The sequence below is a fragment of the Catharus ustulatus genome, chromosome 1, assembly GCF_009819885.2.
Source record: "Catharus ustulatus isolate bCatUst1 chromosome 1, bCatUst1.pri.v2, whole genome shotgun sequence".
In the NCBI taxonomy this organism is placed as follows: Eukaryota; Metazoa; Chordata; class Aves; order Passeriformes; family Turdidae; genus Catharus; species Catharus ustulatus.
In genome coordinates, this window is record NC_046221.1 from 22409122 (window position 1) to 22433707 (window position 24586).

At 41.4% G+C, this 24586-nt stretch overlaps 1 protein-coding gene across 16 annotated transcripts in view; it reads left to right on the forward strand.

Moving 5' to 3' along the window:
* Positions 1-24586, forward strand: part of ADAM22 (ADAM metallopeptidase domain 22) — a 115876-nt gene that overhangs the window by 25069 nt on the left and 66221 nt on the right. For all 16 annotated transcript variants that reach the window (XM_033077795.2, XM_033078025.2, XM_033077626.2 and 13 more), the window contains exon 2: positions 20171-20237. In XM_033077795.2, the coding sequence (XP_032933686.1) occupies positions 20171-20237 (67 nt within the window). The remainder of the gene's footprint in view (positions 1-20170; positions 20238-24586) is intronic.

The window sequence follows — 24586 nt, forward strand, 5'->3', positions numbered from 1 at the left end:
GCAAGCTTTCTTTTTTTCTCCCTGGATGAAATACTGCATTCTGTGTTTCATTCACTGATTAGGATGTTGCTGTTACTCGGTCATTGACTTCTCTTTGGTTTTAGTGTACAGCTCTATGCTGTACAACTTGAAAAAATTGAGTTTAAGACAAGAGCGCTATTGTGCTTTTGGAAATGATATTGTGCAAGTCTAGGATAGTAACTCAGGATTTTTTTCCATGTCCTTTTATAAACCCATATCAATAGTCTGCTAAAATATGTATTTGTATCCTGAATAAATTACTTGGGCTCAAGTGGCCAAGTAGCAAAGAATAATTGCTTATTTTGAATTGTTTTCCAATTCATTACAACAAGTTTCTCATTTAGAAAAGATGAATAAGATTCTATTTTGGTGTTTTTCTCTTATTTAAGTATCTTTGAAGATTAAAAAAGGAATTGCTTTGGGGGGGAAAACTGATTTGGAAAAAAATGTTCATACACTCTTTCTCATTAGACAAAGCGGTCTGGTATTAGTGTGTTGAATTACCAGTAGAGAACGGAAACTCTTGATTAAACTGATAAAAGTGTAAAGCTTCTGTGCCATTTACGGTCCATTTAGAGCATGGCAAAGATGGTAACAAAATAGAGCTTTCTGAGCTTTTATTGTGTGGTACTTTCTGTGTTTTAAGATATACTGTAAAATGAAATGAAAGGATTTTGGATGCAAAATTATGATATTGCACAGAGCTGTATCGACATACTGTGGGCAAAAGCTTTTAAATACTTGGGCTGTGTTTAGATAGCGTGGAGGGAGAATGCTGGTCAGATAACTCAGGGGGCTTCCTTAGGCTTCAGGAAAGGGGTCACCCCTGGGACACTGAATGGGGTTTGCTCTTTGCTCCTGTCTTGTATTTTAGTTTATTTGTAGTTCTACATCTTATCACCTTTCTGAGGTGATGGTCTGATAGTATAAATAATACTACTTTATTATAGTACAACTGGAGTATAAATATAATAATGTATATATAAACATGAATAAACATGGAGAATAGCTGTACAGCATAAATAGTCATTCTTTCACTGTCATTTCTCTTGGGTGTGAGGCTGGGTTCTGCCTTGCTGTAAGGGGCAACTCCCTGCTCTACTGCACACCAGTGCTTTTGAGTAGCAAGTCTAATTCTACATTTTCTGAATAAGTGTCACCTTCTATTTCATTTTCTGTGAATGAAGCTGAAGCACATAGATGGGTTCAGGCAGGCATACCCAACATGCTTGGCATAGAGCCAACCACTGTATCTGAGGTTAAGATGGCATGAGTGTTGCCTCATCTCAGAGGGTTTAGGTCTTTCAGGGCCTGAGTGCCCTTGACTACCACTCATTTAAGTGGGAATTGGGCAGCTTCACCTTGTGCATACTCAGATTAGACGGACTGAAATATGAACTTCATGTCTTAGAACAATATCATCATCCTGTGTATTAAGAAAATTTCTCAAACAGCTTGCATTACCTCGAATAGCACTTCTTCATCTCCTGCTTCTCAGTTACCTCATTCTGAGATGAAAATGTTTTCTCCCTTCACCTTGTCTTTAATGTGTGCTTCCTGATGATATTATATATTAATTCTGCAAATGCATTATTGAACATCAAAGAGCATTTTAGGCTGCAAACTGTTGAAAAGGGAAATGGATGTTTGAGTGAAGGGAGAACACATCTAATCTACTTTTAACTTGTTTAAATAATGTTAATTTTACACTATTTTTATAAATGTCTTAAGACTTAGTAGAGACTATATCATTGTATTTCAAGGGTTTGCTTGTGTTCCTGGTGTTAAACTGAGTTTTATTTTAGGCGATTTTAAACTCGAGTTCAATACAAAAACCAAACCCATATATATTTGGATAGATTCAGTGTTATTTTTCATGTCTTCCACAATTAAAAGCCATAGGGTTTATTGTACCAAAATGAAATAAGATCTGGAAATGCTGGAATTCTCCATAAGAAATTTGTCTATACGCTAGAGACTGTAAACCTCAGTGAAGAGAAAGCCTGTTGTATTTAGAAAAGGGTTCTGCTCTGTTAAGATTAATCTCCCTTAAAAATATTTCATAAGAAAGTATAATGTTAGTAGATTTCAGTGATGACAGGCACTTCTTGTAATGCAGAAGCAAAATACAAAAATACAAAATACTTTTGTGTAAAGTCTGAGCTCAGTAAGGTGATGATGCAGATGTTGGAAGAACTGGAATCTGCCTGTTCTGCAGTGCATCACCCATCTGCCACTGGTTTAACCATGCTTTCCAACAAAATAACTTTCTTTTAAACTTGGGTGTATCTTTAGATTTCCCTTACACATTTGTATTCTCATTTTGAGTGTTTTATCATTTACGCATTCTAGGCCAAAAATATCAATCTGAAATGCACAATTCTGGATGATGCTTATTCTGGATAATGAACTGATTTTCAAAAGTGCTGTGTTTACAAAAGTACTTTGTTAATGGATATAATGAATGCTTAGCAGCTCAAAATACCTCATGTATGAGTTCTTGAGAGAAAATGTCAATTTGGGAACAAAGAGGGAAGAGAACTGACAGTAAGTCCAGGAGACTTAAAGCAAAGCCTGCTGTATCTCAGACATGCCAGCATTTTCCAGTTAGTCTTGTTTTTGCTTCCTTTGGTCCAATGAATCACTTGTATGGCACAGAGTAGAAATGATGGAGTTGATTACAATCCAAGTGTAGTCTGAAAAGTAATGATTACACATCTTTTTAGAGATACTCCAGTTATACTCCTTGATCTGAAACAAGCAAATCAGGGCTTTGAATGTGACTGTACAGAGTTGGTTCTTTGGCTATATGGAGGTACTTTCTGGGGAAAAAAACTCAAAAATCACAAACAAGCAACCAAAAAATTGTTTTAACTGTTACATTTTGGATTAGGGCTTCTCTCTGGAAAAGTTAGGGGAGCTTTTTTGGTGTAAAATCATTTGTTGGAAATTCCTGGCCACCATTTGTTAATATGTATATTTCTGGGCATCTGAGGTGTCTCAGACATCTTGCTCTGTCCTTACACTCTAATTCTCTACCTGCTATACAACATAGTTGATTCCACCTTCACACATTGCTGGTTCATAAGGAAAACAAATGTAAAGGGAAAATGCATTTATTGATGTGAAAACATTGCTTAAGCTTAGTCACTTTTGGGTTTTTTTGTTATTTATTTATTTATTTACTTTTTTTTTGGTAAGTTTCTGATTATGGCAATCAGTGTCTGGGATTACATCACCCCTCCCCAAACACTGATAGCTATATGCAGAGTCAATAAGCTTGGAAGAAAATATTCACCAATGCATGTGTCTTTGTGATTTAAGAAACAGCTATATTTATTTTTCTGAATTGCAGTTTAATTCTCATCTCCAAATATAAAGCTAGAGTGCTGCAGATTTCAGTTGTACTAGCAGTGTTATCAGATGTACTGAAAATATTCCCATGAAAAAGCATTACAGAACTGATTAATTGGTTGTAGAATTGTAAATATATCTGGCTCTGGTTTTTTTTTGAGGGGGGAAAAACATCTGGGTGTATAAAAATATATGTAACCCTCTATGTTTTCTAACTTAAAAACCATTGGCATTCTTGGAGGTTGGTTAGCTCTAATTTATATTTTAGCTCAGAATTAAATTCTACAGTATTATGTGGAGCTTTAGGAAGGCTTTTTCTTGTTCTGGAAGTCACGTTAGTGTCCCTGATGATTGCTTATCAAATTCATTGCACTCTAGAACTTGAGTCTTAAATCCAGCTTTTAGTATAAGCAACACATGACAAGTTAGGAGGAATATTTTTAGAAACATAAATAATTTAAAGTACTGAGCAAGATTCTATAAATATGTAGCGAGGATGATAATAAGATATCCTTATACATTTTTGCACTGAAAAGGAGAATACAATCTTGAACGTGTGCTTGTCAGCGTGAGCATTGTAGGTATAACCTGTGGTTCCCTTTATCTAAATTATTGTTGTCAAAACCACACGTGATGTTCCCTAAGAACTGATGAGCACCGTTGTGAGAGGCTCTTGAACTCTCTGCTGAGGTGCTGGATTGTACTCCCAGAGTATTCCCCTGCCTGATTTTCAGAGGTGCCTAAATTAGGAAGCAAATCTCCTGTGGTATTTGTAGCCAGCAGGGAGAGTGTGGGCTCCTGCAGAGGGTGGCCAGGGCAGGAGGCTGGTGGGAGGGCAATGATTGCCTTTGTCTGCTCTCTCTCTCTCTCTGCTGATTGTGGAGCAGGGCATCCCATAGGGACCAGCCTCCCAGCTGGTTGCCCTGTTTCCCCATGGCTCAGCAGAGTGAAGAAAGGGGAGGATGGTTTCCTTGTCTCTTTAGAAAAGTCCTTCTATACCTTTGTTCTGCTGCAGAGGTTCCTTTAGGACATTGGGTTACCTCAGGATGAGGGCAAGTGAGGAGCTGGAGCAGTTCTTTTGTTAGAACAGTGTGAGCACATCCCTGGGATTGCCAAGCAAAGATGACAGGAGATTTGAAAGTAGGTTTCTTGTAAAAATGCTTGGTCAAATTCAGACTCGTCATTCACTGAATTAAAATTTTAGTTGGAGGCAGCTCTGCGTTGAGGCAGATCACAGCTGGAGCCATCTGCACTGACCATGCCCCTGGCTGAAGGGATGGCTCTGCAGATGCTGGGTGTGCTTCCAACTGCAGACCCTTCAGCCAGATGTGCTTCACATCCCACTGCTGGATTTGCGGGTGGACCCTTGGATGAGCAGAAGGACAGGACTGCAAAGAGGAATGGTGGCTCTCAGAAGTGGCACTGGGGTCTCTGCTCCCTGTCTCTTTGCTGAGGAGGGTGTTAGAGACCTTGTGATGAATTGCTCTATGGAAAGAGCCATTCAGGATTAGAGTCAAGGACTCTGAGGGGAATATATTATTCTGTGCTCTTCAGGGCAGTTCTGTGTTCTTTCAAGGCTTTCTAACACATTGCTGTGTAGCATTTAAAAGGGTCTGCAGATGTTCTGCACCTTTAGATTTTCATTTATTTAATTATTTATTTGTTTATTACTGGAAAAACTGGCTTTTGCAGTTGCTCTGTGAAAATTAACTCTTTCTAAACAGACTTAACTTTTCATCTTGATTTTATGCAGCTGTTCGGAAAGACTTTAACTTGGAACCCTTTGAAGGAAAAAAACACATACGCCAGAATGGCAGAATATGTTCCTTCTTGCTTCTGTGTCTGCTGGAATTGATTGCACACTTCATTTACTCCTGTAGGATGCACTTTGCACCATCACTGTAGTGCTTTGCTGTGCCATGTTCCAAATGTAACTGTTTGATGCCAGATAGTTGTCAGATTGCAAAGAATGCCCAGGTCTGAAAAGCCAGGTGCGCAGCCTGACCTACAGAAAATATGACAGTTCTGCAAAAGAAAAAGGAATAGGTAAATAATCTCTAAGTGAAGAGGTTATTTCTTTGAAAAGTAGTTATTGGAACTGGCATACTCATGTATGAAGATCCCTTTTCATCTTGAAGAGACTACTTCAAGATAAAAATAGATTAGATTAATAGATAATAATAAATAATATATTTCCTAGAAATCTATTCTCATTATAAATGGGTATATAAAGTTTCCATCTAAAGTCAAATCGTGGCTGGAAGATGAGAGGATACAGGAAAAGACAAAATAGTCATAAGGATTTGCATTATCACAAAAAAGAAATTTTCGAGTTTGTGCTGGAATCATAAGCCTGTTTCACTGTGGCAAGCATTCTGGAGATGTAAGGAGGTGGTGATTCAGATTTAAAACTCAGTGGGAAGAATTCAGTATACTTGGATCTGCTTTGACCCTGCCAGTTTTTTCATCCTGGGATATGAAATCTGAAATTTAAACCATGGCTTAGGTGGCAGCATGTGAAGTTAAGGGTGGTTTATTTTTGAGTATGACAGAATAAATCATGTCAAATGCTGAAAATGTCTGTTTGCACATTAGCCACCGTGGTAGGCATGCAAGATAAAACTATTTGGTTTATGTTTGAGTCAAGAAAGAATATTTAATCTGGTATTTTCTAATCATTAGAGTTTTGAGCTAGAAATCTCCCAACAGACAGTTTTACAAGCAAGGCTATGGCCTGGTCCTGATTTAGGAGAGGATGACATGAAAGATGAGAATAAAAGGATAGGAAAAAGGTGTGATGAAGGAGCAAGAGAAAGCAAAAAAACAAATTGGATGTCTCATGCATAGTGTATTGTTGACAGCGGCCTCCTAGAGATATAAACTTTATCCTATATAAATTTATATGGATATATAGTATATAGAGGAGCTCTGTATATATATATATATGTATGTATGCATATATACATATAAACACATGTATGTGTTTGTAGAAGAAATGGATGGTAGCAACAGAACATCAGTCAAACGAGAACTTCAACCAGCTACAAAATCTAGAATTTTATTTTTGACTTATTTTACCAATCAGTGCAGCAATTTAGGTGGATATGTGATTACCACTAGTGGGTATATGATCACCACTAGTAATGCCAAGGATTTCATCCTGTTCCCTTTCTTACTGTTTAGAAACCAGCCAAGTTATGCCACCTACCAGCATAACTGGTCTTAATGCAGAGTTTTGTTGTCTTGAGGGTGTGAAAATGAGGAGTTCTGTATATAGAGGAATAAAACTTGTCTTCGGGTATGAAGGATGTGAGACCTATGATAAGAAAAGGGACAGAGATTTGAACATGTAGGAGTTTTGTTGTAGGATTGTCAGTATGAATTGAATTGTAGTCCCATCAATGATGCACCAGATGGAGAACTGTCATAGCTGCATTTACAGAAATGGATTTCCAGTTGCAAATGTGGAGCAGCCCCTGCAATGGATGCAGCCAGCAGGGTGAGGCTGGCCACTGTTGCTCTGAACACCTATTGTAGGTTACATGGTATGCATATGAACCATGTATTTAAAAGCAAACCTGTGCTAATAGGTGGAAAAATAATTTGCTTCCTGTAAGCACAAACATATTTTCTCTCAGTTTCAGGAAATTACTTTGGATAGAAAAGACAAAATCCCTCTATTCATTTCACCCTTAGAAACAGTGACAGTGATCAAACACAAAAGAAATAAAATGCATCCTAGCAGTGGTCCATCTGTCCTGGCATGGGAAACTGGAAACGCTGTGAAAGAGGACATGTGCTGGGCCACTTTCAGGTTCATTCCACTCACCCCCATAACATCCATGACTTTGATTGGGCATGCCAGAAGGCACATCCCTGTATATGCCTTTTATAAAGTACCTGTTTATGCACACAATGTCCATGACTTCAGTCCCTTTCAGAGATACCTTCTGATACTGTTTGCCTCTGAAGCCTCCTGTGGAAATGTGGTGCAGAGATTCACAACTTGTTGTGTGACATACTGCTTTCTTTGAGCAGTTTTAAATCGGTCTTCTAATTTCAAGTGCTTCAGTATTTTACTAATGTGGAATTAGGAGAATAATGGCTTTGCATTAATTCTGTCTATGGCTCACATGATATTGTAAACCTCTATCGTATTCCCCCATCCTCTCTTCAAATTGAAGAGCCTTTTGAGTTTAGAGAGGATGATTTACTGGTAGGTAACACACTGGGAGGCAAAGTAACCTGCTGGGTCATCAGCAATGCCAGAGCCATCTGGCAAGCCAGACAAATTTGACTTGGTACAGCATTAGGAGATGGATTTTTTTGCCTATGAAGCTAGCTGTACTCCTGTAGTTGTGTATCCTAAGTGAAGATTGATGATCGTAAGTTTGAGGGAGCTGTGATAATTTCTTGGACTGGGGATAAGTGATTAGTTTTGTCTCAGAATGTGGCTCCTGAGGATTTGATGGTTAAGGGGCTCTTGTCTTCCCACTCTTCATTCATTTTAAGATGTGCCATGAATTTTATTTCACAAGTATTTATGTCATGTGTCCTATGTGGATATTTTGAGATATTTTCCCAGTAATGCAGCCTGCTTCTTCAAGAGACTTCTTTCCTTATCTCTCTTAACTGTGTGATTGAATTTTTTTGCTTAGTTTCAAGCTAAAATCCTGGTTCACCCACAACTGAAGTGTGGGACCTCTGATTTCTGATCCACACAATGATCCATGCTATTAAAATTTACTTTCTTTTTCAAAATAGAGACATTATAGTGCTACAGGAAGTAATTTCATCTTCTTGCTCTTTAAATTGCCTGTGACTGAAGATGTTCTTCATGCCATGACTCATTTTTTCTTAGCTCCTCTACCAAGAAGAGACTTTTTCAATATCTTTGAGTTTCAAGCCATTTCTGTCTTTTTGAAATTCTGACATATTTTCATCTTCAGAACAGTTTCTGGAAACTAATCTAGTTCCTAGATTTAAGGTTTTAAATTGAAACTATTTTCAGGTATACCCTTTTCTATAGTTAACATCTTTTGTGAACAAAGATAAAAGTAGTGGTAACCTTTTTTTCTGGTCTTTTTTTTCACTGAAATATCTCAGGTACTTCAATAGTTGATGCAATCACTAGATTAACAAAACCCCCAAACTTCTCTATATTTTTTCAATCTATTTATGTGAATACTCCATATATAAAAACACACTGCTTAAAAGAAATTATTCTTGGTGACTACTACATAAAAGATTATTGGGGCATGGAACCTTTCAAATATTCAGGATAAAATGCAAAGTTCAAGCAGCAGGTAACCATAAGTGTTAGGGGCGTGATTGCCCCAAGTGTTTATAAAAGAAATGACAGCACAGCAGGGGAAAGCTTTGCTGTCATTAAGGGTGCACATTTTAAGATGGGTATGTTCAATGTTAGTGCCAAAATGTATGTCTCCTGAAGAGATACTGACTCCTTTCCTGGTCTTCCTTGGCATCATGCAGACGTAGGAAGCAGCAGCATGGAAGTACTGGCTCGTAGGAAGCAATGATGGGCTGGGGAGTAAAGGAGGTGTAGGAATGTGACCAGGGAGAGGGAGGTAGGTATGGTAAGGGGGAGCTTGGGAGAAGGTGATGAAAGGCAGAAGCTGTGGCAGAGCATAATTTGGCCCTTTTGTATTCCTATTTTGTGCATCTTATTTTAAAAATTTTATTTCTGTAATTATATACTGTTTGTTGGCAATGGGAGTGAAGCAAGGCTGTACTGGCAATGAGGTGGTTTGCTGGACAGCCCTGGTTTGCCTGTTACTGGGTTGTAAATTGTCTATGTGCAAGGCAAGTGGTGGTGCCTGGCTGCTTTGACAGGGCTTTTCCGCATCTCCCAGACTGAAGCCTTCACCCTTTGCTGTAGTGACAGCTCCTTGCTTTTCAGGTACCATGAGGAGGACACTCAGGATCAGCTCTGAACAACTTCAAGAGCTCCAGAGTTGTCCAGACTGCAACACTGAGCAGGACATATCTGAAAAGTGTTAAGATGAAAAAGACATTGTATTTCTGCAATAGATGTGTCTGTCAAGTTTCAGACTGGGCACCCAAACCAAACAGATACTTTAAGCATTTCAGTGTTGAAGGAAGTGCTAACTCTCCCAAGGAGCAGTGTGTGGAGGACTCAGTATTTGTGTTGTGCAAATACTTTGAGAGAACATTATGGAAATGTTCATGAGCACAGGAACAATTTGTATATTTGCTCCACGGCCATATTTGCTTCAGTAACTAGAATTTGAGGGCAAACCTGGAAATAAACTACCAAATAAAAATATTTAATAAAGTCCATTCACTAAATGATAACAGACGTCCTGTAAAAAATGTGTGCTCTTGTTTTTAATAGCATGAAGTAATGCTAGGGCCATGTATAAATACTCCTACGTTTAATTTTTCAGTTTTTCTCTTTCAAGATAGCATTTGTAGACAATACACAGAGAGTTGGACTGAAATGTGGTTGAAATCACAAGCGAGTTTACTTGGGAAATTATTTTCCATGTAGTGTAAAACAGCCTGAATGTATGAAGAGACATATTAAAAACCAGGATTAGACCACACTAATACTTTTGTGCAGGGAAATGTGTAGTCTGTGCTTCTTGTGTGCGTTCCTATACCCTGTCTTATCAATTCACCATCCTCTCAAGTACTAAAATTAACTGTTTTTATCCTGATTTTTAAGTAACAAGTGTATGAGCAGAATGGCATTGACGAACTGCTTTGTAGTAAGGGTATGAACATGATCTAAAAATACCTGCTTATTTTAATAGGATTTCTGAAATATCTGTAAGAAAAAAATAAGTAATTGCTTGAAGAAATACTGGTGTAAATTATTCATCAGCAAAAAAAGAGGGAGGTTTTATTGACACTTGCATTGCCATCATTGCTGTCAGGGAAGCTGCTGGATAAGTAGCAAAGTGAACCTTGCCCAGACTGGTTTCAACTCTGCCTGTGAAAACAGAAGTTTAGAGCTAGAAAAATCCTGTTTCACCTTTCTGCCAGACAAGAATCTTGCAGACACCTGCTGTCTACTCTTTCTGCTTGTTGAAGTCTCTAGTTTAGCACTAGGATATCTTGAGTAGCAGTCTTCCCATGGATACTGGGAAGGCTCTGAGTGTGTGTGTTTGTGTAGTGTGTGCAGCTTCCTTGTTAGGATACTAGATTAAATCCCTCTGTTGTCTGAAGGAGAAGACTGTAATCACCATCCCTCCATCACCAGCAGCGTGAATTAACTGCCTTATTGAATTTGTGCCCTTGCAGTGCCTGGACCACGTAACATTTTAAAATATCTTATTTTAAAAAAACCTGTTCATTGTATATCACAGCAGATGCTATTTGCCTGTTGTGATCTTTGTATTAGGAAATATTAGTATTGATTCAAGGAATATAATAAAAATATTATTAATATTTGAGTTGCCATAGAGATAGAACCTGAAATTACTATTTCAGAGCTACTTTACCTATGTTTTGCTACTAGTTTGTTGGGGTAGGGAGCATTATTCATATTTTTATAAACATAGTAGTAAGAAAATTGTAGTGATATGAATAAATGGTTAGTTTGTAAGTATGTCTCTTCCTAGCTGCAGAATTTAAATACAAACTTCTAAGGTTTTTCCCCTGGAAAATGCAAGAAGTATCTGTTCATCATTACATTCTCACAAAATTTGCCATATGGTCATTCAAATAGAAGAGCTCAAACTGAATTGCAAAGACTGTAAAGGACAGGCCAAAGGTCCATGGTGAGGAAACTACAGAGGAGAGTGGCACCATAGAATGGCACTGGATGTGCTTCAGGGGCAGTTCAGGTGCACAAGGCATGTCCAGCAGGATGTGGTCAGTCCAGCCTGACCCTTCCAGCTACCACTGTTGCTTCACAGGTTTTCCTTGCAGCTATTGTTGTGTACTCTCTCCTTTTTTATGCCGATAATAGGAGCCATGTGTGCAATAGAAATTTGGTGAAACTAGGGAAGAATGTCTTCAACCTGCTTAAACCTTTTCCCATCAAGACACAAAGCCAGCTCAGAAATGAAACACATGCTGTTTGTAAGCCAGCACTGTGAGACTCCTCCAAAGCCAGAGGGGGAGGCCCTGCTCAGGGCTCCAGAGTTGCTCTGCAGTTTGCGGTCTGCACTAGGGTAGTAACCATCCTGTCCTGCAGGCAAAGTAGCTATTAAGGGATAAAGGACTAAGTGCATTTTCAAGTCAGATGGCTTTAGGGATCTAAGTGAGAAGTCCTGGAGAGGAAAAAAAGTGAGCAAATGTTAGTATTTGGAAGAAGCATCACCAGAGATTCAAGTTGTGTAATTTTGTGAAATGTGAAATTAAGCTCCAGGAAAGGACTTAGAGTAGATACTACTCAGCATTTGTGTATAATCCTTTGAGAACTTAACCCATTCTTAAGCCCCTAATTTATTTTTAAGACAGCCTTTAATAGTTAGTAGGAGTAGAAAAATTAAGAAATTTCTTACTCCATTCTCCCTTTCATATTAGCTCCAACAAGGACAGAAAAGTACGGTAAGAATATTTTAAAAAGGGGTGAAACTTCAATTTGTGTAGACGAGAACTAGCTCTATTTTTCTCAGTTGTTTTTTCTTTCCTCTGATCAGACGTTCTGAAAATTGCTGTATCTACGAGAAGCTATCTAATTCTGATTGATTAGTCCATTTGGCTAACTTAACTGATACAGTCATTAATTAAATTAACCTTCCACATAAAAAGAAATTCAGCAATTCTTTTGATGGGAAGGAGGAGATGAAAATTTCAGAGCTGTTAAAGCAGATTGGTTCATGGAGTATGGAGATCCTAATCCCCCCTGAAGTGCAAAGAAAGATCATGTATGACAGAGAGGAGGTTTTTGGGTAGGCATGAAGATAAGGGAGAATTAAAGTGTCCTATCTAGTGAGATACGGAAATTTGCCAGCTAAGTGGGTTTTTTGAGTTTATCTTGCTGTATGTTTTAGTTAGTTCATGGCTAATACTGAAAATGTTCCAGGACTAGAGTGTAATGCAAGATAATAAAAATTGTCCTTTGTACTCTTACTGACTGGCAGATAGAAACATCCATTCTGTTCCCTCTCATCCAGTTTTCCACTTTCTTGCTCTCTGTTTTATGACAATCAACCTGCCTTATCTTTCTTGGTGTACAAGATGGGCTGTACTAAAATGTCCTCTGATATCCACTCCTTCCACATCTATTGTTTCTGTTTAATACTTGTTAGAGGATGTATACCACTGGGGGAAAATATTTCATGTTATGGGAAGCTTCCTCATCCTCCTGTGGCTGGTACCCTGACAGTGCCCATTCCTCTTACTGCAGCCCTCTCAAGCATGATGTTGCAGGAAGCTTCCTTCTCACAGCTGACTCTGCCCCATGGGCTGGCATTAATTGTGCAGTTGATATGGCATCCATCTCTTATCAGTGCCCCCATCATTTCCCTGAACCTGCTCTTTTCTCTTGAAGGTCTCCATATATCTGTTGATAATTTCCTGCTAGCATTCGACCCACCCAGACCTTTCTGCTGATTTCAACTAAGATCTTGTCTTCTTTTTCAATAATGCATCTTCCCTCAGATCTCTCATTTGATGTCCTTGTCTGGCACCATATTTAATCTGAAATTTCAGGTGTACATAATGGAGAGTTGTGGAGACAAAAGAGGGTGAATAAATGATAAAGAATATATACAGTGTTCAAGGAGACATAGTAATGATACCAGATTATCATGAAGCCAGTACTTTCTTTTTATTTATAACACTGATACTGATGAAGTTACATTATAGTACTATCTTTATGAACTCCCTTTATTTCTACCTTTCTTAACTTTGTAATTCTTCCTGTGGAACCCTATAATTTCTACCCTTTTTCTTCCATAACTGTTAGGCTTTTCAGTCTCTTAAACCTGGAGAGTTAATTTTTGTTCAGAAGCTGTCAATAGTCATTGTCTTTCTCTGTTTGAAAGTGAAAGTTTCTATTAAATTTACAGGGATAATTCCCAGAGTTTTCTCCATTTCATAATCAAATGCAAAGCTCTTCCTTTTAAAAAAACTTTGCTTCTTCTTTTTCTTCTTCTGACTTGAAGTACAGTAATTTCACGAATACAAGCCGCACCAATTTGACCAAAATTTTGGTGGAAACCCGGAAGTGCGGCTAATATTCCGGGGCGGCTAATCTATTAACAAAATTCTAAAAGCTGCCAACACGGAAGTGAGAGCCCGCGGCAGCCCCAAGCCAAGCTGGAGCCCGGCCGGCCCCGGCAGAGGTGGGAAAGCCTGGCAGAGGCGGGGCCAGCAGTGTGGGGGCGGGCGGCAGAGCCTGAGCCAGCAGGGCGGGGCAGGGAGGGCGGCAGAGCCTGAGCCAGCATGGCGGGGGAGCCCGGGAGAACTGGGGCTAGCAGTGCAGGGGAGCATGGCAGAAGCAGGAAGGCCGGCGGGTGGGGCTGCCTGGCAGCGGGGGAAGCCCAGCAGAATCGGGGCCAGCAGCGTGGGGGAGCCCGGCGGTGCGGGGGCCTGCAGTGCCGGCCAGGGCGAGGAAACGCGGCGGCGGTGCAGACGGGAGGGGGCGGCCGGCGAGCCTGGTGGCGGCGGCGGCAGCCCTGCCGGCGGGGCGAACGAAAGCGGCGCTCGCGAAAGCGCCGCCGCGAGCCGCGAGCCGCGAACCGCGAGCCGCGAACCGCGAGCCGCGAGCCGCGAAAGCGCCGCCGCGATCCGCGATCCGCGATCCGCGAGCCGCGAGCCGCGATCCGCGAGCCGCGATCCGCGAGCCGCGAGCCGCGAGCCGCGAGCCGCGAACCGCGAGCCGCGAGCCGCGAGCCGCGAGCCGCGAACCGCGAGCCGCGAGCCGCGAACCGCGAGCCGCGAAAGCGCCGCCGCGAGCCGCGATCCGCGAGCCGCGAGCCGCGATCCGCGATCCGCGAGCCGCGATCCGCGAGCCGCGAGCCGCGAGCCGCGAGCCGCGAGCCGCGAGCCGCGATCCGCGAGCCGCGAACCGCGAGCCGCGAGCCGCGAACCGCGAGCCGCGAAAGCGCCGCCGCGAGCCGCGAAAGCGCCGCCGCGAGCCGCGATCCGCGAGCCGCGAACCGCGAGCCGCGATCCGCGAGCCGCGAGCCGCGATCCGCGAGCCGCGAAAGCGCCGCCGCGAACCGCGAGCCGCGAACCGCGAGCCGCGAGCCGCGAAAGCGCCGCGGGGCGGGCGCGGCGCTTGCGAGGCGCGGCGCGGGGCGAGCGAAAGCGGCAGCGGGGCGGTGCTGACGGGAGAGGGGGGCCAGCGAGCCCGGCGGCGGCGGCAGCACCACCCGGCCAGCCCCGCCGAGCCGTGGCGCTGAGCTGGGCCACCCGGCCCCGTCGGCAACCATGAGCGGGCCGAGCCTGCCTGGCCCCGCCCCGAGCCAGTAAAGCCCCCTATGCCGCGATCCTGTTACTAATTGGCCAATTTGTGAAAGCTGCGCACGGATTCTCGCGACGAACGAAAGTGCGGCTAATATTCGGGGTGCGGCTTATCTATTGACAAAGACAGCAACATTGTCGAGGCACCGGGGGTGCGGCTTATAATCCGTGCGGCTTGTATTCGTGAAACTACTGTACTTTGTAATCTCTTATTTTTTTCTTTCTGTTTCTTTAAACAATTGACCTATTCTGTCCTCTTTTCTCTTGCTACCACATTTTTTAACCTCTTTTTCTTCCTGGAGCAGCCTCTCTCTGCTGGGGAACCCATCTCTATTGAAAGCTAATTTGTTTTCCTGGATCCCCTATCCCAGCTTCGTTTTGGTAAACCTTTGTTGATTCAAGGTAGAATTGCAGTGCATGCATATGCATCATCTTGGATAAGGATAATTTCCTTAGCTGGGTAGTAAAATTCCCCCAGCTTCTGTGTCTTGTGTACTGTTGTGACTGGGAAGATTGGAAGAGCAAGGAAGAGCTTGCTCATGTTTTTTTGTTCTGGTCCTTATGCTATTGAGTCTGTATGGGATAGGCTCATATGGACTTTAGACAATGCTTCAAAAATGCTGCTACTGTAAACAAAATTGCTCTAAGTATTTTGTGCACACTGAAATAACAGACCTCTGACAACAGAATTGCCATTATTAGTGTAACAGTGTATTTTCTTGTATAAGCAACAGATCACATGTGCATTTTTCCCCATGAAATATTTTATTTTTAGGTCTTAACATATGCAGATTTTTGCCATGCCTTCTCAAAAATTTTGTACCAATGTCTCAGCAAATATTTTTGAAAATCTCATTCTGCAATATTATCAATTCTAGCGTTGGTGTTTTTTTCTATGTGACTTTCTCCATCCCTTCTGTTTCTAAGATTTTTTTTCACAATCTTTTTTTTCTAACATGCCAATTTTATTTATAATTAATACTAAAACTACCACTTAAGCTGACAAAGATGGTTTCTAGGATAGATCAGCAGGCAAGCTAAATTATTCCTGTCTAATTTTTACCATAGAAATATGTTTATTTATTTATGTTGAAATGCATGTTGTTTTAATGCGGATTGTCTTCTCTTGCTTAAATAATTTTAATCATGTTTTGCTAGTATTTAAATCTAGATTTTTGTGTGTTTTAAATGAAGGCCTTCTATTAAAACTATGCAATTCTGTGCCTGTACTGTTAATGCAGATGAAACATGACTCCACCTAGGAGGTGATACCTTTTTGTCTGAGTTTTTAAGACTGTGTATAATGGTTAGTTTATGGCTCAGTTTTTAATAGCACTGGTTGTGTTATTGGATCTGCAAGAGTGTTGTGGGTTTTATGATATTTTCAGTGCTATCATAATAATAAAGCGTAACATGACTTCATTTGTGGGTTTTTCTACTGATAAAGTATTCTCAGACATATCCTGCCATGTTACTTAGGGTAGGCTTTACAAATGTCGCTGCATTTCAGATCTGAGGTCTGTTTGCAAGCTGTGGACTCAGTCCCCAGGAGCTGTGCAGGCAGGTGACCTTGTGGTGTTGCCCTTCCAGACAGGCTCATTTCAGGAATCAAGGCACTTGTGACAGACCTTGAGAGGGGTGGGAATGCCAGCAGCTCCCCGGCTACTTCCAGCCCTTTTGTCCTTAAAGTAAGGAGGCAGGAAGATAAAATGGACCTGTTTAAGAATTGTTGTTTTGGCCTAGTTTGAAAATAAATACAGCTTGAACAGCCTGGGTATGTCTATCACTGGAGTGGTGGGTGGGAGAAGAGCAGCTGACTGACCATCAGCAACCCTGGAGCAGGATGCCACAGGACACTGTGTAACCCTGAGGAGAAACAGGACCCTTCCAAGATGCAGGCAGAGCAGCCCAGGCCAAGTCAGAGGGGCACTTGGCCAACTGGCAGTCCCAGTAGCCCAGGGCCAATGGTCAGGGGAAAGTGGAAGAGCTGAGCAAGCATGTGTGAGGCTTCTCCCAAGCCCTTTTCCAGACTCCAACACTTTGAGTCAGGTACAGTGTCTGTGTGTTTGGCAGCTCCCAGTTACATCCACGAACTTGCCCATTCCCAGCTTGAACCAGTACAAACCTCTTGTATTCATTGCTTTCCTGAAATACGTTGAACATTGTAATCAGCAGTTATACCAGAAAAGGTTCTTTTTAATTAGTTTTGAGCTTACTGACCTCTTTTGTTACCTTCTAATTCTTGTACTGTACACGGCAGAGAATTATCAAGGTACAGTAATTTCACTACTATAAGGCACACCCTTTTGACTAAAATTTTGGCCCAAACCGGAAGCGCGCCTTATAGTCGTGAAATTACTGTATTTGTTTCCTCATACCAGACATAATTTCCAGATTTTTGAGAACATATGATATTCCAGAACATTAAAACATTAACAGTAGCATCTTTTAAAAAGCAGTTATTTTGTTAGACCCACATGAGGAGAACCTGGGTTTCTCCTTGTCATCTCTTCAAATACAACTGTAAAGTCTCCCTGAATTAAGCCATTCTGTTTGATCCCAGTCTTTGTACTATATACTTACTTTACTATCCTACATTTTATAATCTCTTGCATCTTTCTTGGCATGAAAACCTTTGTGTCCATCTGAAAAGGAGGAGGACATTAGTTTAACTGAGTCCCCCTGAAATAATGAAGAGTAGAAGTAGAGCCCTAAGCTGTAAAGGAATCTTTATTAAAGTTATGAAAGTGTAAACTTTTGCTGAAAGAGTGTAGTGTATTCTGGGAAACTATATAACTAACTTCAGCAAGCTAAACTAAATACATTTTAAGAGAACATCTGTCTAAATTACTAAATCTGGAAAATGCATACAAGACCTTATAGAAGTCTTTGAGCTTCCCTCAGGGCATGAGTATCCTAAATATTTAATATTCACTTATAAGAAGAATCAGACTATTGCAATCAGTAACTCAACAGCATCTCCTTTAGCAGCTCCTCAATAATGGGTCATCTGCAGGCAGCTGTGCCAAGCATCAGTGCAGATATTGATCAGAGTTAAAAGGGGTTCCTGCTGGCTCTGCATTGGCCAAGGGAGTCGCTCACTCTTTCTTCCACCCTTATTGAGAGCTGCTCATTCCCGCCTTTGCATCAGCTCTGGAGCTGATTGTTCCTCTTGTCGAGGGATTTCAGTTACCTAGTGCAGCAGAAACATGGTTTTGTTGAACCCTCCCGAGTGTCCCTTCAGGAGTGGCAGTGCTGACACCTAGAGTGTTTTGATGAATGTTTGTGCTGACACAAGGTAGGTTCAGTGCTCACTCTTGGGGGGTATTGCGACCATTGAGACTTCTGCCTTCAGCAGTGACCAGCTGTGAACACACTGAGTCAGAGGAAACCCCACCTCCAAGGACAATTGTCCCACCCATGCTCCCATGCAGAAATATGTTAGTATCACTCATTTTGTTGCCTCTGTCCCTTACACTTAGATGCAAAGTAATTTTTTAACATCCAATTTTTGTTGACAGCCTTTTTCATTGCAGTCCTTATACCTTTGAGATTCTGCCAGTATCTTCTATAGCCTAATTAGTTGCTTCTGTACCTATAAACTGTGGTGCATTCACATTCCCTCACAACTCAGTTTTTGCTAGACTTCAGGAACCTCTCTGTGTTTCCAGGTAATGGAACTTTGTAAGCAAACTGTCCAGTACCTGTCTGCAGTTTTTGAAAAGAGGTCTCCTTTGGGCAGTGATATTAATCATACCTCAGTTTGACTGGAAATACATCTCCTTTGATGTATTCTGGGATGACAGTTGTGTTTTCCAGGAAGACATTCTATTGATCTGCCAAATCATTTTGCCAGAAACTGGTGTGGTCACGTCTCTCTTCCTTATAAACCAGGCCCTCAAAAAAAAAAAAAAAAAAAAAAAAAAAAAAAAAAAAAAAAATAAAAAAAAAAAAAAAAATTCCCTCCAGCTCTTGAGTGCATAAATTTACGGTTTGTACAATTGAATTTGATCCGGTTTCTAATAACCAGTCCTGAAGATCATCCAGGTCTTTCCTATGGGATTTTTTTCAATCTTTTTTATTTTCCATGCTTTCCAATTTAATGTTATCAGCATATTTAATTGGAATGCTCCTGGGTTTTGTGCCCGGGTAATTAATGCAAATACCAAGCTGGCAGTTTTTAGGGTTCATATTGGAGGACCCATACTTCCATACTGTTTGGAGCTCACTCAGGGCAGCCACCAATGTCTCTGAGCAAAAATGCCCATGGTCCTGCTGCCTGTTTGGCCAGGGTGAAGCTCTTGAAAGCTGAGCAGCCACTGCCCTGGGTCCTGCTCTGCTGTTCCTGCCCTCCCTCATCAGGTCAGTTCATGTCTAAGCTCAGGTGTTTTGCTGTTTGAAGGAGAAATACTAAATTTTTGCCTCTTCTGCTGAGCAGGTATGTGCTCACTGCCTCCTTCCCCAGTGGCTAACCTGCCTCTTGTTGGGTTTTCTTTACCAATTCATCATCTTTTCCACCTTAATTGTTGCTGAGGTGGAAAAAGGGCAAGATTGTATACTGATTAAATCTCAGTAAAATTCTGTAGTCTTTGAACATGCTTAATGAAATTTATGATGTAGATAATGTGGTCTCTTCCAATTTTACCAATTCTGTGGTTTGCCTTACTAGAAAATAACTATGAGGAAGATAATTTGACTGTTTTAGCATTAGTAAATACAGCCTGCCTCAGGTCTGATTGTTTTTTCTTCTTGGTGTTTGTTCCAAGTCCTTGTGTACTTGGAGGCTGGGATTGCTATTGCCCAGAGCCTTTTCCTCTGGCATTGCTAAAGCTGCAGGGCTCCCAGGGATGTGTACACATGTGCTGTGAGCCTGCCTGGGCTGCCCTCCTGGGGCCCCCGGCTTTGCATGTCCCTGCGGTGTGGACCTGAGCTCACCATGCTGCTCTGACAAGGTCATGCCATTGTTGTGCCACTGTGTGCCTTGAAGCATGCCAACACAGCTGCTGTTTTCCCTCAGATTCCAACTGGTTTCCCATCCTTCTGCTTTTTTTGCTTTTTTTTTGAAGTTCACCTAACTTCTATGCTGTTCACTTTTAGCAGCAAGTAGAAAAGTCTCTTCAATTACAATCAGTGCCAGTGGTTGGTTTTGGACCTTCCATGAAGAAACTCCCTCAGTCTTCCATGTCCTACCTTCTGCTGTTAAAAGTCTGTGTGTCCCATGCACTGTGTAGTTGGAGATGGTTATTTCAGTGATTTTTATGAACACTTTAGGAAAAGTATCCCACAGATTTTGCCCTTTTTGAATGTAATTGTTTAATTGGTGCTTGCTGAGAGGGAGTACAAGAACACTCTGGTGAGGCTTATGGTTCTTTATTTCTTCTTCTTGCAGTGACCTGCTGTCTTCTGAATATCTTGAGAGGCATATCGAACAAGGTGGGAAGACAGTGGAAGTTAAAGTAAGAATTTCCTTTATATGCTTTTCTTTTAAAATTTGCTTGGCTTTTGATGTTCATGAAAACTCGCATATTTTTGTGAAAAGAGGGATAACTGATTTTTAAAGTGATTTATTTTGCTATTCCGAGGCAAGTATGTTTCATGTTTTCTAGCTTTCAACTTTAAACAGGGAAAATACACTCCGTGGTCAAATTTAGAACATTAATGTTTATATCAAAATGGTATCCATGAAAAATATATTCATAGTAGTTCTTTTTGCTAATAAATGTACTTTACTTTCAATACTTTTTTAAGAAAATATATTTATTTTAGTAGATAACATCTTCGCCTTGTACTAAACCACAAGGTTTTTGGTTTTTTATGAACTTCTTTGTAAATTTGAGAATAGCAATATTTATTGTATAGGATTTCCAAATACCTAGTCACTAGTTGTGTGTTTCTTTCTCTGTGTGTTTGTTGGCATGGTGACTGCAAGATACTGTTTGTTGCTGTTGTCTTGTGTGAAATGTCCCACAGCCTTTGCAGAAGTGTTTTGTTGTTTGCATGCAACATGGGAGATTTTTCTGAGGGCCCTCTGTTTCTTAGGATTTATTTTGTAGATGTCAGCTATAAGTTTTGCATAGATTACTGTAGATTACATAGAGTGTTCAGAAATGTATTATATGTGGTACAAAAGGGAAACTCTAAATTTGCCTGGAAGGTAAATAAACACTAGGTAAAATTTTGTTCAAACTTTATATTTTATTAAAAGCAATCTTCCAAATTGTTTTACTAAATCTGAGATCATCTAGATACAGTAATTTCACGACCATAAGGCGCACTGGACTATAAGGCGCACCTCCGGGAACTGGCAAATTTCGCAACTTTGTACATTATATAAGGCGCACCAAACTATAAGGCGCAACTTTTTTTGTGCAGTGAGGAGCTGTGCGGTGCGCAACAAAGCAACGAAGTCGCACAATCGCAGGGTTTACTGGCAGGTGCTCAATTTGCAAACATTTTTCACAGATTGGCATAGCCTTTAAATGCAGACCCAGGCACCCTCCCTGTGCCGTGAGCCTCGGCACTCCCGCCTGCCCACGGTGCCGGCTGGCGAGGTGCAGCTCAGGGTGGCCGCGGCTCACGGTGGTCCGGGGCGGCACGGGGCTGCTCGTGGTCTGGGTTGGCTCGGGGTGGCCGCGACTCGCAGCTTCTGTGGCCACCTGCTTCCTCCCTCCCTGCGCGGCTCCTGATGGCTGTGGCCGCCTGCTCCCGCCTGCCCTTGCGACTCGGCGCTCCCGCGGCACTGCCCCCCCATTGCAGCTCACACTTCTGGGTTGGCAAATTTCCCAACTTTGTCCATTATCTAAGGCGCACCGGACTATAAGGCACACTTCTGGGTTCGGAGGAAAATTTTAGTCAGAAGGATGCGCCTTATAGTTGTGAAATTACTGTACTTATAAACAAATGCATTAATCTCTGCAATGTGAAAGTGGAAATAGAAATGGGAAAAGCAGACCTTTATCCACTGGATAGCTGAAGATGCAAGTCTCCTTTGGTTTATTCCCTTTTGTCATTTCCAAATAGGAAGTCTTCTCTTCCACTATTATCAAGATAATAGTCTGCGTACATTATCAGACTGAGGCAAACACATACGTGTTCCGTTAAATTGTAAAGACTAATTTCTCAGTCAGCTCTGCTCTGCAGTCAAGAAGTGTTGCTTGACTGAAGTTCAGAATGAGTCAAAGCAGAAATAAAGATAATAGCTGATATTAATAAGAACAAAACAACCCATTTGTCTGCATTAAGAGATATATGCAAGTTAGCTAAGTTAATCCATCCAAGCCCTGTCACTGAATTGCTCCTGATGAGCAAGCCTTAATCAAGCAAGGAAATGTTTGAAATCAGCAGTTCTTCATATCTAAGTACTGTTTAATTGAATGGGAAATTGATGGAGGGATTAGGCCTTTTAGAGGAAGGGTCAGAAATGTTCTAACCTCAAGGGTCACAGAGATTATTTCCCCTTCATTTAGGAGCTGAGCCAGGGTCAGGTTATACCTACAGGGATGGCTATCACTGCCTTGCTCAGTATTCTCAAATCTGTTTTAAGTAGAGAGCTGTCATTGCTGCCTTGAACTTGATGCTTGAGGTGAGCTGAATTGGGAGTGAAAGGAGCTGCAAAGACATTACTGCAAAGGAGAGTGCTTGCTGCTTGAGTGGAATTTCCCTCCCCATGCTGCCCTGTACCTTATATACCCATGGGCAGGGGTGCAGGGGTGGCCAGGCTGTGCAGGTGGGCTCCTCTGCCCCTATTAGTCCTCTGCTCCAGGAGTTCTGCAGGCAGCAGTCATATGGAAACATGCTGGGAAAGGGGATGTAAGGTTTTTGCTTGTTTTGTTGCATCTGAGTGCGTGGGATTGACAGGGAGGGAAGCAGCTGCTGTGACAAAATGTCAGAAGAGCCTGGTGGCCACAGTCATGGGAACATTTTCATAAAAGTTCAGATACGAAAAGATTTTTGGAAAAGTGCAGGCTACTGAGTACACTTAAATACCAGACAGAGTGAGGCTGATTTCAGTATTCAATAGCTGTTTAAAAATAAATCTGGTTTCCTCTGACCAGTCAGTATTTTTCAGAGTACCTGCAAGTTCATTTAAGAGCTTTGTTTGTCTGTTGAACAATTTCTGAAAAGACTGGCAGGATCTGTTTGCATTTGAGAAACTGGGCTTTGGTTTTACATGAAATGTTTTGAAAATCTTATTGCAACTACAAGAAGTTTCCATGATGGTGATTTATTACCTTCGGTTACTGTGGGAATTGTTTACCATAACTGGTAACATAATTAATATACTAGATTTTAGAGATTCTGCAGATTGCTTAGATACTTATTTAAAAATAGCTAGTAAAAGGGTGCAACTTATGAATAAATCACAAAATATACACTCTGCTGTGCAACATATTCCTGAGCAGAAGCTGAAGAGGTATTTCAGAAAGGAGACAGGTTTCTATCAGTTGCTTCAGCATGCTTCTCTTCACCCACCTCAGTGCAGTTTATCTTGGGCTGTAGGCAGAGACAGAGGCGGCCTGGCAACATCTCTCATGCTGCTCTGGTGGGAGAAACAGTGACAGAAAGAAAATGTCCATCTGCCATGCAGTGCCAGCTGCAGACTTTGAGCAAGTCTGTTCATGCAGCGAAATGGCCTCTTCTGCTTTTGGCCTTCTTACTTGAGAGGTGTATTTTCAAATTCATACAGATTCTCCCGTTTATTTCCCCATGCAAGAAGACTGCACAGACATGCAGATCATGGGTGCTGCTGCTGTGCCATCAGCAATATGGGAGAAACAGGAGCTCACTGTGTGAAGGCAACTGTACCTACATGCAGCAGTTTGGGAATGTGTCTGGAAAGGGATCCTGCCTCGGTTCACAAGCGATGTGGAGTTGATCACTACTTTTTCCACTCCTCCCCCTCTCCTTCTCTCCCAGTAAGACTTCCTGTGCTGTAAGATACATATGGATCTTCTGCTATTACTGGGCATGCTTCAAAGAAGAGAGGGGGGCAGGGGAAGGGAGAAATGTTTATACCATAAAAAATACCACTTTTTTAGTAGCAAAGGGATTTTTACTGTGAGAAGATTCCTCAGTTTAACACACCTTTTTATCATAAGAAGAAGTTACATTACATTTATTTCTACATAATTATTGATACATTAGACCATTGTGAAGGTGATGCATATTACACATGTTTTTGCAGGGTGCCAGCATTTGGTTGCTGCAGAGGAGAGGCTTCTCGTTAATTTGGCACAATTAGGCAGCACCTAAGACATTCATATTAAACCAGCAGCAGTGTGAAATGCCTAAGAAAAACAAAATGAGGTAGATGTTTGAATTATTTCAGCGTTTCCCTTCACACTCTACTGTGTATCATGTCTCTACTGGTAAAGCAGCAGTGTTGGCCTAAATTCTGTCTAGTAGCAAAGAGAATAATCAACTAACAAGAAAGAGAAAAACCCTTTTTGGCATTGCCTCTTCCTGATTGTGTCATTCCAGACCATCCTATGCTCATAGCACATCAATACTCAACCTGTGTATATGTAATGTTGTTGCAATATAGCTCTATGTCCTTTTATCTCTTTCTCCCTTTTTTTTTGGTTGTCATTCTGTCACTGATGCTGTCAGTGAGATGAAAGGCAAAAAACCAGCTATAGTGCTGAGTAATTCATATTGCTGGATTTTTCACCCTCAAAAGGAGCAACTGATATATATTCAGTGATATTTTCTCAATAAAGTGTTTCAGTTTTTCTCTTCAGAGTGTGTAGAAATAAATGTTTCTGCTTGTATTCCCCCAAAACAATGGGCACTTCTATGAGTTCTT